Here is a 27,283-nt window from a genome sequence, read left to right as displayed (position 1 = left end):
GGGGGGCTTGGGGGGCATGAAACGCCCCACCAACTAGGTGTTGGGGTGGTGCGAAGCGCCACCCCAACAGCTAGTATATATATATATATATATATATATATATATATCAATGGACTGAGTTTCTGAAAAAGAGGCATATAAACCGTACCTTAACTGTGATCAAATCTCCAGTCCAGGAGAGAGGTTTTCATCACTTTAAGCGTTTTAACTCTTAATTCTTCAGAGTTGGCTTTAGGCCTCTGGAATGTTCAAGAGATACTCAAAGTTAAAATTAAAACACACTAAATATTTTGCCTTGATTCTGTGACGTTACAATATGTTTCAATAGCGGTAAGTGGAAATAACGACCTTTACATAAGAACGTCCGATGTTTCTCTTCCTTTTTTTTGTTTTCTTGTTGCCATAGCGATATTGTTTGATCCACATTTTCATGGTTTGGTGTAAACCAGTCAGCGATTGTATATGGGGATGGGAAATTGCCAAACTACTCTTGGCGATAAAAGGTGAGTTGCAACTTAATAAAAGGTTGATTGTCTTGCATAATTGTAAGTTCCTTGAGCTTCAATTTTCCGAAGACAAATAACAGTTTTAATTTTAGGATTGGATAACGCTGGGAAGACAACCGTCGCCAAGGCTTTATCGGGCGGTAAGTTTATTTTTTAATATTATGCTTTGTGTATTCTAATTTCCCCAGTTAGCGAGGAACAGCCACGGTTTGATGATACAAGATCTCAATACATGTCAATATCACGTACCGGTTTTGACTATTTCCTTTTGTTATTTAGCTTAAGTATTTTTGGGTTACTAACACCGTCAGATTCAGCATATCAGAAAACCCTAGTCTAGAGGTCTCAAGCTCCTATAGACAAAAATGTATTTTTTTTATTTTTTGCTAGAAGCACAGATGCGTGTTTATTTGCTTTTGTGCTTTTCCCAGGGTGATCGTATCGAACCAGTGATACTAAAAGATCATGAGAGGGTTCATTTGATCAGAAATCAAGAGTTCTAGTGCCCATTTTAAGTGACCAAAAATATTGGAGGTCAACTATCCCCCCTCCCTCACCTCTTCTCCCCAAAGTTGTCTGATCAAAATTTTGATATTGCCATTTCGTTCAGCATAGTCAAAAACTTAATAACTAATATCTTTGAGGATGACTTGACCTCGACAGCACCCGGGGGAAGGGGTGCGAGCTAAAAACTTTGTCCATTGTTTATATATAGCATCGGCTAGATAGAAGTATACGGATATTTTTTGGGGGGAGGGGGAGGGGGTCTACCATGGGGGGAATATGTGGAAGGATCTTTCCATGGAGGAATTTGTCATAAGAGAAGGGAATATTCCATGGAGGAGGAGCTGGATTTCTGGGCATTTTTAAAAAACGATCAGATATAAAAAAGTCATTTTTTTCAACCGAAAGTAAGGAGCAACATTAAAAATAAAAACGAACCAAAACTATTGCGTATATTAGGGGGTTGCTCCCTCTTCCATACCTTGCTTTTACGCTAAAGTTTTTTTAAAACATTTTTAAAAGCTTATTATTCTAACTTTATGGCCCTTGTGTTTCAAGGGTCTTTAATAATTGGAATAAAGAATTAAACTTTAGTGCAAAAAGTGAGGTACAGAGGAGTGGAACGCCCTCCTCATATAGGTAATAATATCTATTCGTTCAAAATTCTAATGTTTCTCCAGTTGGGAGGGAAGCTAAGAAGTGCAGGGGAGGGGGTGGATACCCTCGACCACTTTTCTACATCCCCTCAACGCCCTGGAAGTTTCAACTGTATGCCCTCAGCCACTCTTAGGATGTTTCAGATACGCCTTTTTAATAAACTAGATGTACATAGTGTCTTTTCATTTATTTCAACATACCTCTCAACATTCCTGAAGTTTCACTTTAATTCCCTTGACCTTTTCAGACACACCCAGGATCAAAAATCCGTATTTCTCCAGTGATGAATCCTGCTCATAAACAATAAGCAAATTGTATAATTTACAATTCTTAACCCAGGGGCTGTAGGGGTCATGGTATTCCCAGAGGCATAGTTATTAGACTTTTTGACTATTCTGAATAAAATGTTTTTTTCAAATTTTGATCAGTGTTGAGGAGAGGGGGTATCTAAAAAGGTTGAGGGTGCTGGCTGCTCCCAAATTACTCTTTAGCATAGCCTTCAACACACCCATAAATTTGATCTTAATACCCTTAGCCGACTAGCATGACAACTAGCATGCAGATAGTGTGTTTTGATTTTGTTCACTTTCCCTCTCAAAATTTGTTGAAAGTTTCCCCTTAATATACAAAATCTTTTTGGGTACCCAGAATCAAAATTGCCCTCTTTTTCCAATAAAAAGACCTTATATGTAAACAACGGAGAATTTGCATAGCCCACAGCCCTTGCCCCAGGGACTGTTGAGGGGTATTTCAACCCCAGTGGCATACTTATTTGACCTTCGAACTATTTTGAACAAAATGGCTATCTTAAAATTTTGGTGAGATATCATTAGGGGAAGGGCATTAAAAAAGGGAAGGGTCTGGTTGTCCTCTGATCCCTTTTAAATCTTAAAAAGCATCATTTTTCATCTTCATCATAGCGTTCGTTTAATTCGCAAAAAAATGAAACAGTAAAAGGTTTTAAAGGGTTAATTTGTATTTTGAAAACTTGTTAGTAATATATATTTTGCAAAAAATTCTTTGCTTAAACTGGCTGTTTTTTTGTTTACTGACTTTTTTTGTTAGTAATCCAGTCATTTAGAACCCAAATATGTTAGTATCATTTTTTAGACCATAGAAACGAGAAAAGGACAATAATCTCGACTTTAATCACGACATTAGTGTAGGAATAATGTAAATAAACAACTTTTCGTAAGTTTTTTCTCTTTTTTCCTTTTTGTGTAAAATATTTTTTTAAATCTATTTTATTTTAAGCTGGTCAAACTTACTTCTAAACAAAATATTTACTATTTGACGATCAAGTTTTAGCTTGCTATTTTGTATTGTTTGTCATTCTTAATGACTTCTCTTTTGCAGAAACTAAGTCAATGGTTTAAAATTTCTAACCCTTAAAATAGCAGATTGGATTTGACTTTTCAGTGACCCGTTTATCTATATTTTTTTTATCTAGCTGAGATTTATTTTATTTATTTGTTATTCCAATATATATATTTTTCAGACAATATCAATTCATCTTCTGTTCCAACAATTGGGTTTCAAAAATATGAAGCATATGGTGTTCAGCTCTTTGAACTTGGAGGAAGCGAGTCTATTCGGGAACTCTGGCCAATGTACTTTTCAAAGGTAATCTATAAGGAGCAAAGACTATTTTGCTATTGCTTTATGTGTTATTAATTTTCTGGCCACTGCAAAAGTGTCATTAGATAAAGGGTCACTTTTTTCTTTTCTGTTCTTTCTGTAATTGTAATTGTTCTTTTCTGTAATTGTAAAAATAATCGTCGTTTTTTCCTGTCACCGGAGTAACTTTTTTTGTCGTCGGACAATATGCCATCACTTTTCTTTTTTCATTGAAAAAATTGTCGTCATTTTTTTTTCTGTGGTCTGACAAAACCCCAGTGTTTTTTTTTACCATCCCAAAAAGTGTAATAACTTTATACTATGTAATTAGCAAGTGCCGGTTTTACTGTTGATAGACATGGCTACCAAGGGTAATTGAATCAATAGGAGGTTGCAAAAAACATTCCCCCTTACAATCAATATACTATCTTTATAAGTGAGCAATAATTGTATATTTATTTATTTATTTTTTCTCGAAAACGACTCAATATTTTTTAGGGAAAATTTGTATCGTGGGATATTCTGGCCTAAGAAATCGATTTAGATAGGTCAGAAGTTCAAGAAAATTCGTTAAGAGCCTTAGTTTTGGAAAAAAGATTCATGTCAGTGACGTCATTTTTGTATAAATCATTGAAGTATTGCAATGACGTCGTCACACTTATTTGAAAAAATGGAAGATTTTTATGCAAGGAAAATCTTACATTAAATTGCTTAAAGAGCAAAAAACTGATAATTGCAAAAATATTTGTATTGCGACAATTCAAAAACCTTAAAAAAGAAAACCAAAAGTCGGAAGCTTGGTAAGAATTGTTTTGAAACCAAACTTGCTTGAATATTTAAAAATCTTTGAGAACTAAACTGATGATTCTTTGTAACCACCTGGACTATCAAACATGATAAGACCAAGATAACACCCCGAACAAATTAAATTCAGATCGGGTAAAAATCAACGACCTGGATTATCAAATGAGACAAGACCAAAAAAAAAACCGAAAATTTACAATGATAATTCGTTATTTAAGTGTATAAGGTTATAAATGATATAAGTGTTATAAATGATAATTCGTTGAAAGAAAAAGAAGTTTTTATCTAACCACCTGAACAATTAACAAATTTACAGCCTGGGACGTCATATTAGACCAATAAGGGCAGCTAAAATAAAGGGCATTTGGCCTTGTCTGAGGTAATGACAATCCAAAATGAAGAAGAAATAAAAATGGGATCAGAAAATAAGCAACAGTGGAGTCAAAGCGCGCCAAAATTGAAAATGATAGTTATGATACTTAGGTTTGGGATTTTGACATAGATAAGGTCATCAATGCATACCATGCCTTTGTTAAAAAAAATTAGGTTTCTGTGACATGTATTTCGCAATGACAAAAGACAAGCCAAGGCAAAAGTTAAAGGTCCAATAACAAAAAAATGTAATTTTACGAAGGAGCTAATTCAAATTTAAGGTCATTTAGTGTCAAAATTCTGATTGTCAAATCTTGTTTTTAACTTGACTAGTGAAATAAATTGTCAATAACTAGTTAATAGTATTTAAGTTAATAGTTTAACATTATTTTAATTTTACATGTTTCACTTCTTGTTCTCCACTGTCATGGAGTTTATTAATGCAGCATATATTTAAATTTTAACACACAAATCTATGACAAGTGTTTAAAGAACACCAGCATCTTTTCAAAATTAGCTTCTGATGAGTGTTTAATTTTTCAGGCCTTTGGATTCATATTCGTGGTAGATTCATCCTCTGATGATAGATTCGTTGAAGCTTGTCAGGTCCTTTCAAATGCTTATACTGACGAACACTTTAAGAAAAAACCTCTATTGCTGTAAGTCATTACTCTTCTTACACGTATACTAGGGGGGGGGTCTAAAGAATTTAGTTTTAAGTTATGCTCTCCGGGTGTTTTCCATTCCTTTTGGTTCAAAATGAATCTGTATGAAATTACAATGCTCTAGTTTCAGAGGAGGTTTGTCTGTAGAGTTTGCACATTCTAAATTTCAGTAAAAAGTTTTTATTTTCGGCTTCAAACTTCTTCACGAGAAACAGTTTCAGGCAAGCACTATTTTTCGAAAGTATATTATAATTGCATTATTTATAACTAGTAACTAGTAACTAGAAAGTAGTAAAATATTTATTCGTAATCCACAAAAAAATCAATAAATTTTTCCCAATCAACACTTTTGTTTGTTTTGAGTTAGTGAAATAATAATTCTCCGATTAAAGCAAAAAACTCTTCTCTCAATATGCAGAATCCAAACTTTGTGCATATCTATTTTATTTGGAAACTAAAGAAACAGAAATGAGCCAATAAAAAAAAATTTCAATAGAAAAATCTCTTAGAAATGTATAAACTAGCTACGTGGTTTAATTCTTTTTTTAAAACCTTGCGTTGTCGAATAAAACCAAAAAGTTTCTGTGCACAATCAGAAGTTTAACTGTAATCAATCATTTTATTGATATTCAACTAGTTAAAGTGTACAGTTTATGTCTATTATTAGAATCAGTTTTTGTTGCCAGAATTCATCCTTTTCAAGTCGGATCAAAACCATAGCTACAGTTTAGATACTGTAAGTACTTTGAAAAGACGAATCCTGGTGAAAAATGGAAAGAATAACTACTGGCCCTTTAACTAGCAATGCATCGGATTTGAATGTCTCTAGCAAGCACGGATAGAAGGGGGATGGGGGCGACGCCGCTCCCAAACGAATTTTTTTTTAATCCTTCCTAAATTGTACTATTGAGTACTATATACGTGAAATAAGGACTGAAAAACCAATCGTTTTCTGAAATAAAAGCAATGAAACATGTCAACGCAATAAAATTGTTCAAAGACGATGTGTGTTATAAATGCAAGACTGAAACATTTTGTGCTGTTAGGGAAAGCCCAAGGGATTGCAGACCCAAGACAAGAAGGTTGGACAGTGTCAGTGCTGTCGCCTGTGTAAGCATGCAAAGGTTGGCATCACTTGTCACTGCTCACCAGAGACAGAGACACAGATGAAGTGTGCGTAACACATACATCCGAATTGAATAATTTTATTTCTATCACTTAAGTTGAAATAATTCAAGACTCCTTTACCAACACTGTAAATGTTCGCTTCCTTGCTAGCAGCCATACAACATTGTATGAAGCACCTGACTATGATGCCAATTCATCTACAAACACTCTAATGTCTGCCTCATTTGGTGACACTGAAATAGCTTACAGTTGTGATGAAAATACCGACTTGTCATCAATTACAAGGGTCAAGGTTATATCTTCCTTTATGCCGAATGGCTTTGCATCCTACTGTAAAACGATTTAAGAAGCATGTGCCGCCTCATACCAATCGGGTGTTGGAAATTTCGCTTCTCAGTTTCTTCACCCATGTTAAGGTAAGTTAAGTAAATTGTTAAGTGACGATATTTCACATCTCCCTTGACATGAGACCTGGTTGTACTTATTTTTCTCACACGTGGAAGTCATTGCAGGCCAACTATCCTTTCTGGCGGGCCTTAACGAGGTCCTTTGCGCGGTAATATTCTTTGGAAGATGCATTTCCTGGGGCTAGGGCCAGGTATACTAGCAATATTTATCACCCCCTTTAACTATTTATCCTATTTTTTTTTTAACATCATATTCTGAACCTGATTCAGTTCTCATTTTGTCTTACAGAGAAAAATTTTGGACAATAAATCAAACTTGTTAAAGAGTCTGTTGTCCACTGCATCAAAATGCACTGTTTATCTTCTGCCAATCTTTTGCCGTGTCTGCTTTTCACCTTGATTTGGATAAGTTTTGCAGCCTGAGTGAAACTTGTCTTTTTCCCCAGCCAACTGACTAGATGTTTTCTTATTCCTTCTCCTTTTCATTGCTTTTGAGTACTTTTGCCAACAGTACCGGTAACAACACTAGAAATAATCCCCTCATCCTCAAACATTGTCATTTAAACAATGGGTGCGGTCTTGGACATCATATTTTGGGAGAGGATTTTTCTATATTTATTTTGTCCCATTTTTATAGGAGCCGTTCTTGTTGGTGTCCAGAAACTTAGGTTATCCATTCATCTTGTATTGCAAACTTACAACACCATGATGGTATCAAAGAGTAATCGAAAATATTACAACTCACCAAATGCAACAGGCAACGAGTGCGTAACCTTCCCTTTGACTTGGGTCGCCTCTGATTGGCTAACGGATATCAAAGTTTAGTGGCAATTTAGACCTCGACAAAGTTTCCCAATGCCTTGCGCAAGCGACGAAGTGAACCAGTTGATCTATCGTTGCGTCAAGTTACAAAGATAGTAAACCAGGCCCTAATTCAATTATTTTAAACAAAATTGTAGAGTGGGAGGATGTTCCACTTTCTCCTTTCGCCCCTCCCAAATTAAGGCTCTAGATCCATGCTTGGTCTCTAGAAAGCTGTTTCTTCTTCTGAGCAGCTCCCTACAAGGTTAAGTTTTCGGTTCCAGATAAAAAGAACGTAAATGATGTTTAATATCTGCAAGTTGCCTCTGATATTATAGTCTTCAAGGGAAACAAATGTTTATTTTATTCAAGCTAGTGAGTTTTATTCAAGCTAGTGAGTTTTAAGCCTTGACCATTAAAGATTCGCATCTATTCCATTTTAGACCCAATTTAGTGGGTAAAGTTTGCCTTTTTAACCCACCTTTCAAAAGTTCTACTTTATCTATATATAGGTTAGATTTTCTACTGGGTTGAGCTCATTTGTAATTTTTTTAGGCCGACGGAAGAAATCTAGCTCTTTTCACCCCGAAACACCAAGATTCCTACAGTTTACGTGTTTCAATGTAATTTGCTATTGTACCTTATCCCCCCTTCTTAGGAAAATTCCTGCCTATGTGTATAATTCAGCATTGAATGATGGTTCGGAGCTAGAACTACAATATCAAACATGATTAGAAAAACAAAGAAATACGGAGCTATGTTGAAAGTTACTAAAACCCTTATTTTGCTGCAGAGAAAAATTGTTGAAGTTCAAACTTATTTGGTTTGTAACTGGAACAGTCTTTCGTTACTTTGCGCCTATTTTCATATTCTAGATCGGCTTTGGTTTCTTAACAGATTAAATAAAAAAAAACTAATTTTTTTAGCTGAAAGTAAGGAGCGACATTAAAACTTAAAACGAACAGAAATTACTCCGTATATGAAATGGGTTGTCCCCTCCGCAATCCCTCGCTCTTTACGTTAAAGTTTTTAATTGTTTTAAAAAATAGAATTGTGGCAAAGAGTCAAACTTTAGCGTAAAGAGCGAGGGATTGCGGAGAGGACAACCCATTTCATATACGGAGTAATTTCTGTTCGTTTTAAGTTTTAATGTCGCTCCTTACTTTCAGCTAAAAAAATTAGTTTTTTTTATTTAATTTCTGAACGTTTTTGAATTAATGCATGTTTGGTTTTGGCTCTCCGTGCATAAATTATTAAAATGAAATTTGTATATTAATTCTTTTTTTGGCTCAATGGCTTTCTCTTGGTTTTGATCAGACGATTTTGAGAAATAAGGGGTGGAGAAGGAGGCCTAGTTGCCCTCCAATTTTTCGGTTACTTAAAATGGCAACTAGAACTTTTAATTTTTAACGAACGTTTTTATTAGTAAAAAATATACGTAACTTAAGAATTAACTTACGTAACAAACTTTCATAATCTCATATTTTTATTATGTATACGAGGGGGTTTGTACCCTCGTTAATATCTCGCTTTTTACACCAAATCGTAAGTTTTGTCCCAATTCTTTAAGAATGACCCCCTGAATCAAAAAGGCCGTCGAATAAATAGTTGAAATTACTAAAAATACTTTAGCATAAAGAGCGAGGTATATATCTCCTCCTATATACCTCGCTCTTTATGCTAAAGTATTTTTAGAATTCCTCATATGCGTATTAATCTCTGTTCGTTTTAAGTTTAAATGCTACTCCTTCCTTTCATTTGAAAAAACGTTTTCATGTTTATTTTTCATTGTTTTCTTATAGTAATGCTAGAAAATCCTGCGCACTTTTCATTGAATTTTTCTTTTCCCCCATGATAGATTCCTCCAAGAAAAGATCCTCCAACATAGCCCCCTCCCCTCAGCCCCACCCCCAAACAAAATAAAATCCCCCTGAAAACGTCTGTACACTTCCCAATAACCATTACTATATGTAAGCACTGGTGAAAGTTTGTAACTTGTAGCCCCTCCCCTAGGGATTGTGGGGGAGTAAGTCATCCCCAAAGACATAGTTATTATGGTTTTCGACTATGTTGAACAAAATGGCTATCTCAAAATTTTGATCCGTTGACTTTGGGAAAAAAATGAGCGTGGGAGGGGGCCTAGATGCCCTCCATTTTTTTTGGTCACTTAAAAAGGGCACTTGAAGTTTTCATTTCCGTTAGAATGAGCCCTCTTGCGACATTCTAGGGCCACTTGGTCGATACGATGACCCCTGGGAAAAAGAAAAACAAAAACAAAAACAAACAAATAAACACGCACCCGTGATTTGTCTTCTGGCAAAAAATACAAAATTCCACATTTTTGTAGATAGGAGCTTGAAACTTCTACAGTAGGGTTCTCTAACACGCTGAATCTGATGGTGTCATTTTCGTTAAGATTCTACGACTTTTATGGGGTGTTATCCCCCTATTTTATTAAATAAGGCAAATTTTCTCAGGCTCGTAACTTTTGATGGGTAAGACTAAACTTGATGAAACATATATATTTAAAATCAGTATTAAAATGCAATTCTTTTGATGTAGCTATTGATATCAAAATTTAATTTTTTAGAGTTTTGGTTACTATTGAGCCGGGTCGCTCCTTACTACAGTTCGTTACCACGAACTGTTTGATTTATTAGTTTATTGATTTCCTTAATGTTCGAGAATAAACGATAGAAGAGTACGTGTCTTCACTGAAAAGGAAATCCTCGTTTTAGCATTGATAGTGGAGCTGTTGAGATGTAAGGTTATCACTCCCCCAAATTATTCATGGTAATTTATTGTTCGTTTGACATTAGACTGTTCTACTCGCCAAATAACTTAAAATAAAAATTAGAGAAAAATACACAAATCGACCGTTTTTGCCGGAATATTCAGACAATTGTGAGATTTTAAGAATAAAAATTAATTGAATAATTGAGTTTCCAGTGGGGGAATCTTTCGTATTAGAAAGTATTACAGGGTGTAAGAACGAATAAGAGAGAGTAGAAATAGCACTATAGTCGACTGGATCTAGCGGAATAAGATACAATCTTTAAGACGAAGGTTGTAAGATCATTGAGACGACAAATTAGGAAAATTTGCCAGTTTTTGCGCACATTTGGTAGATGAGAGACACCTGTCTTCTTTGATGTAATCAGCATTGGAGATTACATTTGAAGTATCAGTATCCGGGGTGGATACGTGGTTTGTTTTACAGGGTAGTTTTTCTTGAGTGATATTCATTTCAGCTAAACTATTAATAGAATATACGCGCGTTTGTTCAGTTTACTTTCTCGTCCAACCCTTCTTATTTTGCTTTTGGGAGATATATTCCATATGTCGCTGATAGTTAAATAACTATTTAACTTATATCACTATTTAATTATTATATTGTGTATCGTCATTTTGTTGTGTGGCAATCATTGAGTTTACTACATTTGGCTGATTAATTAATTAAGCGACATTACCGAGAAATATCGTACGTTCTTCCGTATTGGTCGAGAGTGTGATCAAACAGTTCGTGGTAACGAACTGTAGTAAGGAGCGACCCGGCTCAATAGTGAACGAAACTCTAAAAAACGGAATTTTGATGCTAAAAGATGCATAAAAAAAATTGGATTTTCATGCTGATCTTAAATATATAAGTTTCATCAAATTTAGTTTTTTTTTATCAAAAGTTACAAGCTTAAAAAAAATTGCCTTATTTTGGAAAATAGGGGAAAACACCCCCTAAAAGTCATAGAATCTTAACAAAAGTCACACCATCGCATTCAGCGTATCAGAGAACCTAATGTCAAAAATTTCATGCTCCTATCTACAAAAATGTGGAATTTCGTATTTTTTGCCAGAAGACAAATCACGAGTGCGTGTTTATTTGTTTCGTTTTTTCTTCTTCTCCCCAGGGGTCATCGTATCGACCAAGTGGATATAGAATGTCGCAAAAGGGCTTATTCTGACGGAAATGAAAAGTTCTAGTGCCCTTTTTAAGTGACAAAAAAATTGGAGGGCACCTAGGCCCCCTCCCACGCTCATTTTTTCCCAAATTCAACGGATCAAAATTTCGAGATAGCCATTTTGTTTCATATAGTCGAAAACCATAATAACTATTTCTTTGGGAATTACTTACTCCCCCACAATCCCTGGGGGAGGGGCTGCAAGTTACAAACTTTGACCAGTGTTTACATACAGTAATGGTTATTGGGAAGTGTACACACGTTTTCAGGGGGATTTTTTGGTTTAGGGGAGGAGGCTATGTGGGAGGAACTTTCCATCGAGGAATTTGTCATGGGGGAAGAAAATTTCCATGAAAAGAGCGCAGGATTTTCTAGCATTGTTAAAAAAAAACAATGAGAAAATAAATATGAAAAAGTTTTTTCAACTGGAAGTAAGGAGCAGCATTAAAACTTAAAACGAACAGAAATTATTATGCATATGAGGGGCTCACCTCCTCCTAATACCTCGCTCTTTAAGCTAAAGTATTTTTAATATTTTCAACTATTTATTCTACGGCTTTTGTGATTCAGGGGTCATTCTTAATGAATTGGGACAAAATTTAAGCTTTAGTGTAAAAAATGAGGTACTGACGGAGGGGGGGTGAGCTCCCTCATATATGTATTAAAGCATGAGAATACAAAAATTGGTTACGTAAGCTAATTTATAAGTTACGTATATCTTTTACTAATAAAAACATTCGTTAAAAATTGAAAGTTCTAGTTTCCTTTTTAAATAACCAAAAAATCGGAGGGCAACTAGGCCTCCTCCCCGCTCCTTTTTTCTCAAAATCATTCGATCAAAACTACGAGAAAGCCATTTAGCCAAAATAATAAATATGCAAATTTCGTTTCAATTATTCATCTGCGGAGAGCCACAATCAAAACATGCATTGATTCAAAAACGTTCAGAAATTAAATTAAAAAAACAAGTTTTTTAACGGAAAATAAGGAGCGGCATTAAAACTTAAAACGAACAGAAATTACTTCGTATATGAAAGGGGCTGCTTCCTTCTCAACGACCCGCTCTTTACGCTAAAGTTTCTTACTGTTTTAAAAAGTAGAGTTAAGAGAAAGAGTCAAACTTTAGCGTAAAGAGTCTAAAAGTACCTTTAGATTGATGTTTTGTTTTTTCTCAAGCAAAACTTACTCTTGAAATTTTGAAAAATACCTTTCCGTGTCTTTATGCAGAAAATAGAATAAAATCTTTGCTTCCTCTGTGTATTTTCCCGAATTTGTACCGTTGGCCTATACTCTGGTCACTGAAAATTGGTTATAGGAGATCTAATCGAAATATTAGTTTTTTTTTGTTTTAATTTTTTTCCCTTGTCGATTCAAGACGCTAGTTTTTCCCCCCATAAAATATAGGAAATATTTTCTTTTTACTCTAGTTGAGCCAGTATAATTACTGGAATACCAGTGACAATTTTGTAAATGGCCTTTTTATATTTTCATGGAACAAATTTGTCCCATCCTTCACAAATTTCGACAAGCATCGCTCTTATTGCTTCTTTAATAAAAAAAGAGGTACCTGTTGATAATACGGAACACATCCAAGAAGGAAAGTTATGTTAATCCTAATGAAACATGCCAAAATATGTTGAAAATATAATACTTTATTTTATATAATAATGTAATTTGGTCTCCATATTTGCACATTAGGGGGGTAAAGTAGCCTAAACCAATTTAACCTAACCTTACCAGTGGCGCACCCAGAAAATAATTATGGGGGGTTGACCGGGGATCTGTAGGCCACCGAACGGAAGCTTCAAAAATTTCGGAGAAAAACCGGTAATATAATTTAAAATATCGGTTTTTCTAAAAAGAAAATTCTTGAGGGTGGGGTGGCTACAGCCCCTTTAGCCCTCTCCTCCATGGGTGCACGTCTGGACTTTACCCCCACCGCCCTAATGTGCAAATATATAGCCCAAGTTATGCAAGTCCAATGCATTCTACCACCCGTTATTTGTCTTTGTGGCTATGAAACCGGTTTTCATATCTCGTACACTTTTCTTATTATCGTAACAAATTATTCTTAGCATACTTTCGTCCCTAGAGCTATCCTCAGGGGCTGTGTGGGCCATGTTAAATATAAAGGTATAGTTTTGGAACCTTTCAACTATTCTAAGTAAAATGACTATCTCAAACTTTTAATCGAACAATTTTTGGGGAAAAAGCGACGTGGATCAGACGGCTACTAGCCCCCCTAGTAGCCGTCTGATCTTTTTGGCCAAATAAAAGGGACACCAAAAATTCCATTGTCCGTTCAAATGAGACATCTCCCAATGTTCTAGGACCGTGGGTTCAATACGATCACCCATGGGAAAAAACAAATTAACACATATCTGTGAGTTTTCTTCTGGCATATGATACAAAATTCAACAGTTTTGCAGCTTGACATCTCTACAATAGGATTCTCTGATACGCCGAATCTAATGATTGGTTTTAGTTAATATTCTTTTTAATTTTTTTGTGGGTGTTTCCTCCCTCTTTCAAAAATCTGGCAAATTTTCAGTTTCTTAACCTTTCGTGGGTAAAACTAAGCTTAATGAATCTTATATATTTGGAATCAAACAGTTCGTGGTAACGAAGTGTAATAAAAAGCAGACCCGACTTAATAGTAACCGAAACTCTAAAAAATGTAATTTTGATACCAATAGTTACATAAAAAGAATTGTATTTTTATGCTGATTTTAAATATGTTAGTTTCATCAAGTTTAGTCCTACCCATCAAAAGTTATGAGCCTGACAAAATTTGCCTTATTTTACAAAATAGGGGGAAGCATCCCCTAAAAGTCATAGAATCTTAACAAAAATCACATCATCAGATTCAGCGTAGAAGTTTCAAGCTCCCATCTACAAAAATGTGGAATTTTGTATTTTTTGCCAGAAGGTAGATCACGGATGCGTGTTTATTTGTTTTTTTTCCCCCAGAGGTGATCGTAATGACCCAGTTGTCCTAGAATGTCGCGAGAGGGCTCATTCTAACCGAAATTAAAAGTTATAGCGCCCTTTTTGAGTGAACAAAAAAATTGGATGGCACCTAAGCTTCCTCCCCCGCTCATTTTTTCCAAAGTCACCAGATAAAACTTTTGAGATAGCAATTTTGTTCAGCAGAGTCGAAAAATCTAATAATTATGTCTTTGAGGACGACTTAATCCCGCACAGTCGCCGGAGGAGGGGCTGTAAGTTACAAACTTTGACCGTTGTTTGCATATATTAATGATTATTGGGAAGTGTACAGACATTTTAAGGGGGACTTTTTCGCGGTGAGGGGCGGGAGGTCGGGGGAGGGGTTTATGTGGAAGGATCTCTCTATAGAGGAATTTATTATGAGGGAAGAGAATTTCCATGAAGGGGGTTAAGTTTTTTATTGTTTTAAAAAGTCGGGGTGCGAGAAAGAGTCCAACTTTATCGTAAAGAGTGAGGCGTCACGGAGGGATAACCCTTTCCTATACGAAATAATTTCTGTTCGTTTTAAGTTTTAATGTCGCTTCTTACTTCCAGTTGAAAAAACTTTTTTTTTCTACATGATGAGCCGATGAAATGTCGATTGATATCAAATTTCTCGAGTTTCGGTTACTATTGAACCATGTACCCTTATTCTTACAGTTCGTTACCACAAACTGTTTGGTATGTTAGCACATTAATCCAAAAACTTAAAGAATAGGACGTTATCTGCGCTTATTAGGTATTCCAATTACTAATAAGAGAACTTGGAGAATTATTGCAGTTTCGATTAGTTATTAGAAGTAAATATTAAAACCATTAAACAATTCCCAGAGTAGATATCCCCTCCCTTACTCCCAACCGACTTCAATCGTCAAACTACAATCAATTTAATCTATCTATCTATATTACAAATCCTATTCTAAAAAGCACTAAGTCCTATTTTCTTTTTAAGTGATTTCTTTTTTCATTAGAAAATTATATTTAATGTATAACTATCTTCTTATTTTTCAATGAATTCACATTTGTTCTAATATTTCGAAACTAATATTTCGATTAGATCTCCTATAACCAATTTTCAGTGACCAGAGTATAGGCCAACGGTACAAATTCGGGAAAATACACAGAGGAAGCAAAGATTTTATTCTATTTTCTGCATAAAGACACGGAAAGGTATTTTTCAAAATTTCAAGAGTAAGTTTTGCTTGAGAAAAAACAAAACATCAATCTAAAGGTACTTTTAGACTCTTTACGCTAAAGTTTGACTCTTTCTCTTAACTCTACTTTTTAAAACAGTAAGAAACTTTAGCGTAAAGAGCGGGTCGTTGAGAAGGAAGCAGCCCCTTTCATATACGAAGTAATTTCTGTTCGTTTAAGTTTTAATGCCGCTCCTTATTTTCCGTTAAAAAACTTGTTTTTTTTTTAAATTTAATTTCTGAACGTTTTTGAATCAATGCATGTTTTGATTGTGGCTCTACATTTGCAGATGTAGAGGGTGTGTTCCCATCCACTACTCTCTCCACTTTCAAAAATTTTAACAGAAGAAAATCTAGTTTAGAACTGGTTGATTATAGAGAAAACAAGAGCTAAGAGCTCATATGGTGACTCTTTTCTCTTAACTCTACTTTTAAAACAGTAAAAAACTTTAGCGTAAAGAGCGGGGCGTTGAGGAGGAAAAGCCCCTTTCATATACGGAGTAATTTCTGTTCGTTTTAAGTTTTAATGTCGCTCCTTACTTTCATTTAAAAAAAACTCGCTGTTTTATTTGATTTCTGGATGTTTTTGAATTAATGCATGTTTTGATCTTGGCTCACCGGCATAAATAATTAAAACGAAATTTGCATATTAATTTTTTTTTTTGGCTAAATGGCTTTCTCATATTTTTTAATCGGAAGATTTTGAGAAAATAGGAGCGAGGGAGGAAGCCTAGTTGCCCTCCAATTTTTGATTACTTAAAAAGGCACCTAGAACTTTTAATTTTTTACGAACGTCTTAATTAGTAAAAAATATACGCAACTTACGAATTAACTTACATAACGAACTTCTATATTCGTATGTTTTTATTACGTATATGAGGGGCTTCATCCCTCGGCGATACCTCACTCTTTACACTAAAACTTAAATTTTGTCACAGTTCCTTAAGAATATCCCCTGAGTCACAAAGGCCGTAGAATAAATAGTTGAAATTACTAGAAATACTTTAGCGTAAAGAGCGAGGTATTACGAGGAGGTAAACCCCTCATGTGTGTAATAATTTCTACTCGTTTTAAGTTTTAATGCTGCTCCTCACTTTCAGTAGAAAAAACTTTTCATATTTATTTTTCCATTGTTTTTTTTTTAATAGTGCTAGAAAATCCTGCGCCCCCTTCATTGAAAGTTTCTTCCCCCATGAGAAGTTCCTCCATGGGAAGATCCTCCCACGTAACCCCCAACCCCCTCAATTCTCCCTCCCAAACCAAAAAAATCCCCCTGAAAACGTCTGTACACTTCCCAGTAACCACTACTGTATGTAAACACAGGTCAAAGTTTGTAACTTGCAGCCCCTCCCACGGGGACTGCAGGGGAGTAAGTCGCCCTCAAAGACATAGTTATCAGGTTTTTCGACTACGGTGAATAAAATGGCTATCTCAGAATTTTGATCCGGTGATTCTGGGGAAACAATGAGCATGGGAGGGGGCCTAAGTGCCCTCCAATTTTTTTGGTCACTTAAAAAGGGCACTAGAACTTTTAATTTCCGTTAGAATGAGCTCTCCCGCGACATTCTAGGACCACTTGGTCGATACAATCAGCCCTGGGAAAAAAACAACAAAAATACAAATAAACACGCATCCGTGATTTGTCTTCTGGCAAAATATGCAAAATTCTATATTTTTGTAGATAGGAGCTTGAAACTTCTACAACAAGGTTCTCTGATACGCTAAATCTGATGGTGTGATTTTCGTTAAGATTGTCTGACTTTTAGGGGGTGTTTCCCCTGTTTTCTAAAATGAGGCAAATTTTCTCAGGCTCGTAACTTTTGATAGGTAAAATTAATCTTGATGAAACTTATATATTTAAAATCAGCATTAAAATACAATTTTTTAATGTAACTATTGGTATCAAAAGTCCATTTTTTAGAGTTTACTATTGAGCCGGGTTGCTCCTTACTACAGTTCGTTACCACGAACTGTTTGATAGCTGACAACTCCTAAAGAATAAATCTTAGGATGTACCAACTAAAAGATAAGATAATACAAGCATCTTTTTTAGAGTTTCGGTGACTATTGAGCCGAGTCGCTCCTTACTACATTTCGTTACCACGAACTGTTTGATAGAAGAACTTTGGTCTCTGAAACCGACTAACGACCCATAAGCTAAACTGATCTTTAATACTGAAATTTTCCTGATTCCAAAAGGGCATAAGAGGTATGTTTTTCTTCTAATCTGTCTTATCTTTGCAAGTCCAACACTCGTGCAACTTGGCAACGGAATAGTGCCGCCACGGCTGTGTGCTCGATTGTCAGTACAATTTTATTGTCACTGATGACGTAAACTTAGGAGCTTTTTAGCGTGTCATCAATTGTCTCATCAAACAGTTCGTGGTAATGAACTGTAGTAAGGAGCGACCCGGCTCAATAGAACAGACGACAGATCATGGATGCGTGTTAATTTGTTTTTTTGTTTTCTTGCTTTTTTGTTATTTTTTCCAGGGAATTAAAGTTCTAGTACCCTTTTTAAGCAACCAAAAAAATTAGAGGGTGCCAAGTCCCCCTCCCACGCTCATTTTTTCCCGAAGTCACTGAATCAAAATTTTAAGATATTCATTTTGTTCAGCATAGTCGAAAAACCTAATACTTATGTCTTTCGGGACGACTTATCCCCCACAGTCCCGGGCGAGGGGCTGTAAGTAACAAACTTTGACCCTTGTTTACATATAGTAATGGATATTAGGAAATGTACAGGCGTTTTCAGGGGGACTTTTTCGCGTTGAGGGGGGAGGAGGTTAAGTGGAAGGATCTTTCAATGGAAGAATTCATCATGAGGGAAGAGAATTTCCATGAAGGGGGCGCAGGATTTTCTAGCATTGTTTAAAAAAAACAGTGAGAAAATAAAAAAAAAGATTTTCAGCTGGAAGTAAAGAGCAGCATTAAAACATAAAATGAACAGAAATTATTACGTATATAAGGGGGCTCGTCTCCTCAATAATACCTTGCTTTTTAGGATAAAGTATGTCTAGTAATTTCAACTATTTATTCTACGGCCTTTGTGATTCAGGGGTCATTCTTAAAGAATTTGGACAAAATTCAAGCTTTAGTGTAAAGAGCGAGGTATTGACGAGGGAATATAATAAAAATATACGAATATAGAAGTTCGTTACGTAAGTTAATTCGTAAGTTACGTATATTTATTACTTATAAAAACGTTCGTAAAAAAATAATAGGTTTTAGTTGCCTTTTTAAGTAACCAAAATTGAAGGGCAACTAGGCTTCCTCCCCCACCCCCTTTTATTTTTTTCAAAATCGTCTTATCAAAAATACGATAAAGTCTTTTAGCAAAAAAAAAAAAAAAATAATAATGCGCAAATTGGGTTTTAATTATTCATGTGCGGTAAGCCAAAATCAAAACATGCATTAATTCAAAAACGTTCATAAATTAAACAAAAAAACAAGTTTTTTTAACTGCAAGGAAAGAGCGACATTCAAATTTAAAACGAACAGAAATTCTTCCGTATATGAAGGGGTTATCCCCTCCTCAACGCCCCGCTCTTCTCGCTAATTTTTTCTTTATTGTTTTAAAAAGCAGAGTTGTGAGAAAGAGTCAAACCCTTAGCGTAAAGAGCAAGGCGTTGAGGAGGGGACAACCCATTTCATATACGGAATAATTTTTGTTCGTTTTAAGTTTTAATGTCGCTCTTTACTTGCAGTTAAAAAACGTGTTTTTTTAATTAATAAATAAAAGCGCAATATGTCAGACTGAACGATCTAGTGACCCCTTACTGCAATTTACTGCAATCGCATATTTTATGCGCCTAGGCTTTGGAAGAAGACAACTAAAGAAAAAAAAAAAAAAAAAAAAAAAAAAAAAGCTTTGGATGCTGCTTCGTCTTTTGCCAAGTCCCCACCACTACAGGTTCTAGCTGCAAACTACATGTATTATAATAGTAATATAAACAGGAGTGCTTTCTGGTTAGGGAATAATAAATAAAATGACTATTTTCAGGTTAGGAAACAAACAGGATTTAGAAAACGCAGCAGATGAACAAACGATTGTAACGAAGCTTGGGCTTAATTACCACGCAAATGCCTCTCAAACTCCTACTAGAGTTGAAAGCTGTATTGGGAATAAAGAAAAAATTGACCCGGCAATAGTTTCTGGTTTCAAGTAAGTAAAATATTTCCTACGAACTTTATACCATTCCCTGGAATGTGGATAGGTTTTGTCTTCAAATGATGTAAAAACGCAGTATACCCTGAATTACCCTTCTAATAGGATATACTTGAATTACCCTTGCAAAGTTAGTCCTGTAAAACAAAGACTTGCAGATTAATTCTTACAAGTCGACTAGGTCTATTCAGAAGGTAACTTATATTTAGGTACAAAACAGAACCAAATGAGTGAGCGTAATTTTTTCTTTTTAGTAATTTGGAAAACATTTTCTAAAAAAAAAAAATTCAAAGAATAGCAAAGAACAATATAAAAACTTAAACGTAACAGAAATAAAGTTACTTTATCAGTCAAACTTAAAATGACCAGAAAATACAACGAACATATAAATGAAGCCTAAAACGAACAGAAACTAAATGAGTGATCACATCTAACTTGATAATGATAAACGCTACTACAGATGAAACCTAAAACGAATACAAATTAAAAATAAATGCTTAAGTTGAACTTCGAAAGAACAGAAATTAACGCAAATGAAAAAATGGCTGTCACCCTTTTAATACCTAAGAAGGATCAAGAAAAGGTCAAAGAACAACTCTTTTTCTCATATGCCTTTTGGCCCTGATCACACCCGGATTGCAACCAGGGCCGAATTTCAAACTTTGACGCTTCTAGGCCCAGGTGTTTTTGCCATGTGTTATACCATAGGAGGTAGGGTCAATTTACCTTAAGAAAGTAATCTTTATGATGACAATGTCGATTTTATCGCGAAATAACATCACTCATGATAATAAATTGAGAAAGAATATTTGTTCGCTGGGGGTATATAACGAAAACTATAAGCTCTTACTAGTTGTTAAGCAAAGCGATGTCTATTCAATCACATACATTATAAATGATATCCTACTGTGTTCATAAAGATTTCAATAAAGGCCGTTAGTACAACAGGAAACTACCAAAGCTGTCAAAGTATTCAACGATACTTACTTTGATTTGATTTTTATTGTTTTCCAAGCAGATATACTAGAATATTTTTACAGAGAGGCAGTTTTATTATACAGCGATGCGGTTCTATATTTGTGGGTTGGTATATGAATCCAAAACGCAAGGAATAGGTCGTTACTAGCGCTTATTAGGCGTCTCAATCAGAGACAACACTATAGCGTTGCCTATAGTAAAGGCCATACGGCTCCAATGTTTTATTATCATTATTTTTTTTCCAGAGGCACTTCATATGGAAGGGGTCGTCATATAAACTTTAAATGGGGCTCATTCGATTGGAAATCAAGAATTGTAGTGTCCTTTTTAAGAGTCAAAAGTGATCGGAGGGCAACTAGCCTCTCTTACGCCCTTTTCCCCCCAAATACATCTGATAAAAATTTTAGGTAGCTATTTTGTTAAAAATAGTGTAGAGATCGTATGTGAAAAAGTCTGGGGTCAACAAAACCTCCTAAGGCCCGTGGGCAGGCGTTGTAAGTTACGCCCTGGGGGCAAATATGGTTCTTATAGAAGCGATGCTCGTATAAACTTCAGAGAGGGCTCATTTGATTGGAATTTAAAAGCTATAGTTCACTTAAGAGTCAAAAGTGATCGGGGGCAATTGCCCCCCTGCCCTACGTCCTTTTCCCCCCAAATACATCTGATAAAAATTTTGAGGTAGCCACTCTCTTTAAAATAGTTCAAAGATCACATAACAAAAACAGTGGTGTTAACAAGCCCCCCCCCCTGCCCCAGGGCCCGGGGGCAGGCGTTGAAAGTTATGCCCTGGGGCAAATATGGTTCTTATGGAAGGGATACTCGTATAAACTTCAGAGAGGGCTCATTTGATTGGAAATTAAAAGCTCTATTTTATTTTTCCAGAGTCAAAGGAGAATGGAGGGCAACTAGTCCCCCTCCCATGCCCTCTTTTCCCCAAACGCATTAGATAGAAATTTTGAGATAGCGATTTTGTTAAAAATAGTTCAAGGGTCAGATATCAAAAACTTTGGTATCGACACCCCCCCCCGCCCCAGGGCCTGGGGGAAGGCGTTGTAAGTTATACCATGAGGGCATATAAGATTCTTATGAAAGGGTTGCTCGTATAAACTTCAAAGAGGGGTCATTTGTTTGGAAAGTGAAAGTTATAGTCCACTTTTGAAGAGTCAAAAGAGATTGGAGGGCAACTACCCCTCCCTCCACGTCCTTTTTACCCAAATGCGTCATATAAAAATTGTGAGATACTCATTTTTAAATGGTGGTTAAATGGTTATATAACAAAAGCTCTTGTGTCGACAAAACTTCCCTGGGCCTGGGGGCAGGTGTTATAAGTTATGCCCTTGGGGCATATATGGTTTTTATGGAAGGGATGATGGTATAAACTTCAGAGATGACTCATTTGTTTGGAAAGTGAAAGTTATAGCTCCCATTTTAAGAGTCTAAAGAGATCAGAGGGTAACTAGCCCCCCTCCTTCCATGCCCTTTTTTTTAAATGCATCAGATAAAAATTTTAAGATAACCCTTTTGTTAAAAACAGTTAAAAAGTCAGATAACAAAAACTCTGGTGTTGGCACAACCCCCCAGGGGCCTGAGGGCAGTCATTTTAAGTTATGCCCTTGGGACATATATGGTCCTTATGGAAGGACTGCATGTTTAAACTTAAGAGAAGGCTCGTTTGATTGAGAATTGAAAGTTTTAGTTAATCCTTTAAGAGTCAAAAGAGATTCACAGGCAACTAGCCCCCCATGCCCTTTCCCCCCAAGCCCTTCCGATAAAAATTTGGATTGCCATTTTCTTAAAAATTGTTCAAACATCAGATAACAAAAACTCCGGTGTCAACAGACCCCCCCCCCCCAGGGTTCAGGGACAGGCGTTGTAAGTTATGCCCTCGGGGCATATATGGTTCTTATAGAAAGGATGCTCGTATAAACTTCAGAGAGGGCTCATTAGATCGGAAATTGAAAGTTCTAGCTCAATTTTCAGTGGTGAAGCTATAGCGTTGCCTATAGTAAAGGCCATAAGGGTCCAATGTTTTACTATTTATTTATTTATTTCCCAGATGAACTTTATATGGAAGGGGTTGTCTTATAAGCATTGTAGGGGGCTCTTTCGATTGGAAATCTGAAGCTCTAGTTCCCATTTTAAGATTCAAAGCTAATCGAAAGACAACTAGCCCCCCCCCCCGCGCCTTTTCTTCCCAAATGCATCCAATAAAAAGTTTGGTATAGCCAATTTGTTAAAAATGGTTCAAAGATCATATAAGCAAAATTCCGGTGTCGACACAACGCCCCAGGGTCTGGGGGAAGGCGTTGTTATGCCATGGGGGCATATATGGTTCTTAAAGAAGGGATGCTCGTATAAAACGCAGGCTCATTTAATTATAAATCCAAAGTTTTAGTTAACTTTTTAAGAGTCACAAGAGATGGGAGGATCACTAGTCCCCCCTCAACGCCCTTTTTCCTCAAACCCATACGATAAGAACTTTGAAATAGCCATTTTGTAAACAATAGTTCAAAGATCATATAACGAAAATCCCGGGGTGGACAGAATCCCCAAGGGTCCAAGAGCAGGCGTTGTAAGTTATTGCCTGGGAGCATGTATGGTTTTTGAGGAAGGAATTCTCTTATAAACTTTCGAGAGGCCTCATTAGCTTGGAAATTGAAGTTCTAGTACATTTTTTGTGACTCAAAAGCCTTTTCCCCCTAAACCCATCAGATAGAACTTTTAGAGAGTCAATTTGTTAAAAATAGTTCAAAGGTAAAATAAGAAAAACTACGGTGTCGACACAACACCTAGGGCCCGGGGGCAGGCGTTGTAAGTTATGCCCGGGGGGCAAATATGGTTCTTATAGAAGCGATGCTCGTATAAACTTCAGAGAGGGCTCATTTGATTGGAAATTAAAAGCTATAGTTCACTTAAGAGTCAAAAGTGATTGGGGACAATTGCCCCCCTGTCCTACGTCCTTTTTCCCCCAAATACATCTGATAAAAATTTTGAGGTAACCACTCTCTTTAAAATAGTTCAAAGATCATATAACAAAAACAGTGGTGTTAAGACCCCCCCCAGGGCCCGGGGGCAGGCGTTGAAAGCTATGCCCTGGGGCAAATATGGTTCTTATGGAAGGGATACTCGTATAAACTTCAGAGAGGGCTCATTTGATTGGAAATTAAAAGCTCTATTTTATTTTTCCAGAGTCAAAGGAGATTGGAGGGCAACTAGTCCCCCTCCCATGCCCTCTTTTCCCCAAACGCATTAGATAGAAATTTTGAGATAGCCATTTTGTTAAAAATAGTTCAAGGGTCAGATATCAAAAACTTTGGTAACGACACCTCCCCCCCAGGGCCTGGGGGAAGGCGTTGTAAGTTATACTATGAAGGCATATAAGATTCTTATGAAAGTGTTGCTCGTATAAACTTTAAAGAGGGGTCATTTGTTTGGAAAGTGAAAGTTATAGTCCACTTTTGAAGAGTCAAAAGAGATTGGAGGGCAACTACCCCTCCCTCCACGTCCTTTTTACCAAAATGCGTCATATAAAAATTGTGAGATAACTATTTTTAAATGGTAGTTAAATGGTTATATAACAAAAGCTCTTGTGTCGACAAAACTTCCCTGGGCCCGGGGGCAGGTGTTTTAAGTTATGCCCTTGGGGCATATATGGTTCTTATGGAAGGGATACTGGTATAAACTTCAGAGAGGACTCATTTGTTTGGAAAGTGAAAGTTATAGCTCCCATTTTAAGAGTCAAAAGAGATCGGAGGGTAACTAGCACCCCCTCCTTCCACGCCCTTTTTTTCTAAATGCATCAAATACAAGTTTTGAGATAACGCTTTTGTTAAAAACAGTTAAAAAGTCTGACAACAAAAACTCAGTTTTTTTTAAGTTATGCCCTTGGGACATATATGGTTCTTATGGAAGGACTGCATGTTTGAACTTTAGAGAAGGCTCATTTGATTGAGAATTGAAAGTTCTAGTTAATCCTTTAAGAGTCAAAAGAGATTCACAGGCATCTAGCCCCCCACGCCCTTTCCCCCCAAGCCCTTCCGATAAAAATTTGGATTGTCATTTAAAAAATTGTTCAAACATCAGATAACAAAAGCTCCGGTGTCAACAGACCCCCCCCCCAGGGTTCAGGGACAGGCGTTGTAAGTTGTGCCCTCGGGGCATATATGGTTCTTATAGAAAGGATGTTCGTATAAACTTCAGAGAGGGCTCATTAGATCGGAAATTGAAAGTTCTAGCTCAATTTTCAGTAGTGACGCTATAGCGTTGCCTATAGTAAAGGCCATAAGGGTCCAATGTTTTACTATTTATTTATTTATTTCCCAGAGGCACTTTATATGGAAGGGGTCGTCTTATAAGCTTTGTAGGGGGCTCATTCGATTGGAAATCTGAAGCTCTAGTTCCCATTTTATGATTCAAAGCTGATCGAAAGACAACTAGCCCCCCCCCCGCGCCTTTTCTTCCCAAATGCATCCAATAAAAAGTTTGGTATAGCCAATTTGTTAAAAATGGTTCAAAGGTCATATAAGCAAAACTCCGGTGTCGACACAACGCCCCAGGGTCTGGGGGAAGGCGTTATTATGCCATGGGGGCATCTATGGTTCTTAAAGAAGGGATGCTCGTATAAAACGCAGGCTCATTTAATTATAAATCCAAAGTTTTAGTTCACTTTTTAAGAGTCACAAGAGATGGGAGGATCACTAGTCCCCCCTCAACGCCCTTTTTTGTTCAAACCCATAGGATAAGAACTTTGAGATAGCCATTTTGTAAACAATAGCTCAAAGATCATATAACGAAAATCCCGGGGTAGACACAATCCCCAAGGGTCCAAGAGCAGGCGTTGTAAGTTATTGCCTGGGAAAATGTATGGTTTTTGAGGAAGGAATTCTCGTATAAACTTTCGAGAGGCCTCATTAGCTTGGAAACTGGAAGTTCTGGTACATTTTTTGTGACTCAAAAGCCTTTTCCCCCTAAACCCATCAGATAAAACTTTTAGAGGGTCAATTTGTTAAAAATAGTTCAAAGGTCAAATAAGAAAAACTACGGTGTCGACACAACCCCTAGGGCCCGGGTGCAGGCGTTCTAAGTTAAGCCATGGGAGTATATAAGGTTATTTTGGAAGGAATGCTCGTGTAAACTTCATAGAGAGCCCATTTGATTGGAAACTGAAAGTTCTGGTACACTTATTAAGAGTCAAAAGAGATCGTAGGGCAACTAGCCCCCCCCTGCCCTTTTTCCATAAACCTATCCGACACAAATTTTGAGATATCCATTTTTTAAATAGTTTAAAAGTTAGTTAACAAAAACTATGATGCCAACGCAACCCCCCAGGACCCAGGGTCTGGCTTTTTAACTTATGCCGTGGGGTATGTACAGTTTTTATGGAAGGGATGCTCGTACAAACTTCAGATAGGGCTCATTTATTTGTAAAGTGAAAGTTCTAGTTCACTTTTAAAGAGTCAAAAGAAATTGGAGAGCAAATAGCCTCCCTCCCTCCACGTCCTTTTTACCCAAATGCATCAGATGAAATTTTGGGATAACCTTTTTATAAAGATAGTTAAAAGGTTATATAACAAAAGCTCTGTTGTCGACAAAACCTCCCAGGGCCTGGGGGCAGGTGTTATAAGTTATGCCCTTGGGGCATATATGGTTTTTATGGAAGCGATGCTCGCATAAACTTCAGAGATGGCTCATTTGTTTGGAAAGTGAAAGTTATTGTTCACTTTTTAAGGGTAGAAAGAGATCGTAAGACAACTAGCCCCTCCCCCTTCCACGCTCTTATCCCCAAAAATGCGTAAGATAAAAATTGTTAAATAACCCTTATGTTCAAAATAGTTAAAAAGTCAGATAGCAAAACTCTGGTGTCGAAAAAACCCCCCAGGGCCTGGGGGCAGTCATTGTAAGCTATGCATTCTGGGCATATAGGGTCCTTATGGAAGAATGCTTGTTTAAACTTCGGAGATGGCTCTTTGATTGGAAATCGAAATTTTCTAGTTCACTTTTTAAGGGTCACAAGAGATGGGACGGCAACTAGTCCCCCCTCCACGCCCTTTCTTCCTCAAACCCATTTGATAAGAACTTTGAGATAGCCATTTTGTATAAAATAGTTCAACGATCATATAATGAAAATTCCGGGGTCAACACAACCCCTCAGGGCTCGGGAGCAGGCGTTGTAAGCTATGGCCTGGGGGCTTCTATAGTTATTATGGAAGGTAGGTTCGTATAAACTTTATAGAGAGCTCATTTGATTGGAAATTGAATGTTCTAGTACACTTATTAAGAGTCAAAAGAGGTCGGAGGACAACTAACCCCCCCCCCATGCCCTTTTCCCCCTAGCTCATCCGATACAAATTTTTAGATAGCCATTTTTTTAAATAGTTCGAAATTTAAGTAACAAAAACTATGGTACCGACGCAACCCCTGGGGCCCAGGGACAGGCGTTGTAAGTTATGCTCTGGTGAGATATATGGTTCTTATGGAAGGGATGCCCGTATAAGCTTTGGAGAGGGCTCATTTGATTAGAAATTGAAAGTTCTAGTTCA

At 36.5% G+C, this 27,283-nt stretch overlaps 1 protein-coding gene across 4 annotated transcripts in view; it reads left to right on the top strand.

The window, feature by feature from the left end:
• Positions 1 to 389: 389 nt before the first annotated feature.
• LOC136040156 (ADP-ribosylation factor-like protein 13B) overlaps positions 390 to 27,283 on the top strand; it is a 33,735-nt gene continuing 6,841 nt past the window's right edge. Inside the window, exons 1-5 of one of the 4 annotated variants that reach the window (XM_065724275.1) lie at positions 412 to 503; positions 587 to 646; positions 3,166 to 3,290; positions 5,004 to 5,119; positions 19,602 to 19,763. In XM_065724275.1, coding sequence (XP_065580347.1) covers positions 431 to 503; positions 587 to 646; positions 3,166 to 3,290; positions 5,004 to 5,119; positions 19,602 to 19,763 — 536 coding nt within the window. In that variant the 5' untranslated portion in view covers positions 412 to 430. Of the gene's footprint in view, positions 504 to 575; positions 647 to 3,165; positions 3,291 to 5,003; positions 5,120 to 19,601; positions 19,764 to 27,283 lie in introns of all 4 variants that reach the window. The other 3 variants (XM_065724283.1, XM_065724291.1, XM_065724301.1) reach the window with 3 other exon arrangements.

The sequence above is a fragment of the Artemia franciscana genome, chromosome 2 (genome assembly GCF_032884065.1).
Source record: "Artemia franciscana chromosome 2, ASM3288406v1, whole genome shotgun sequence".
Taxonomy (NCBI): domain Eukaryota; kingdom Metazoa; phylum Arthropoda; class Branchiopoda; order Anostraca; family Artemiidae; genus Artemia; species Artemia franciscana.
The sequence above is the reverse complement of the archived record's forward strand: the minus strand, read 5'-3'. Positions and strand labels throughout refer to the sequence as shown.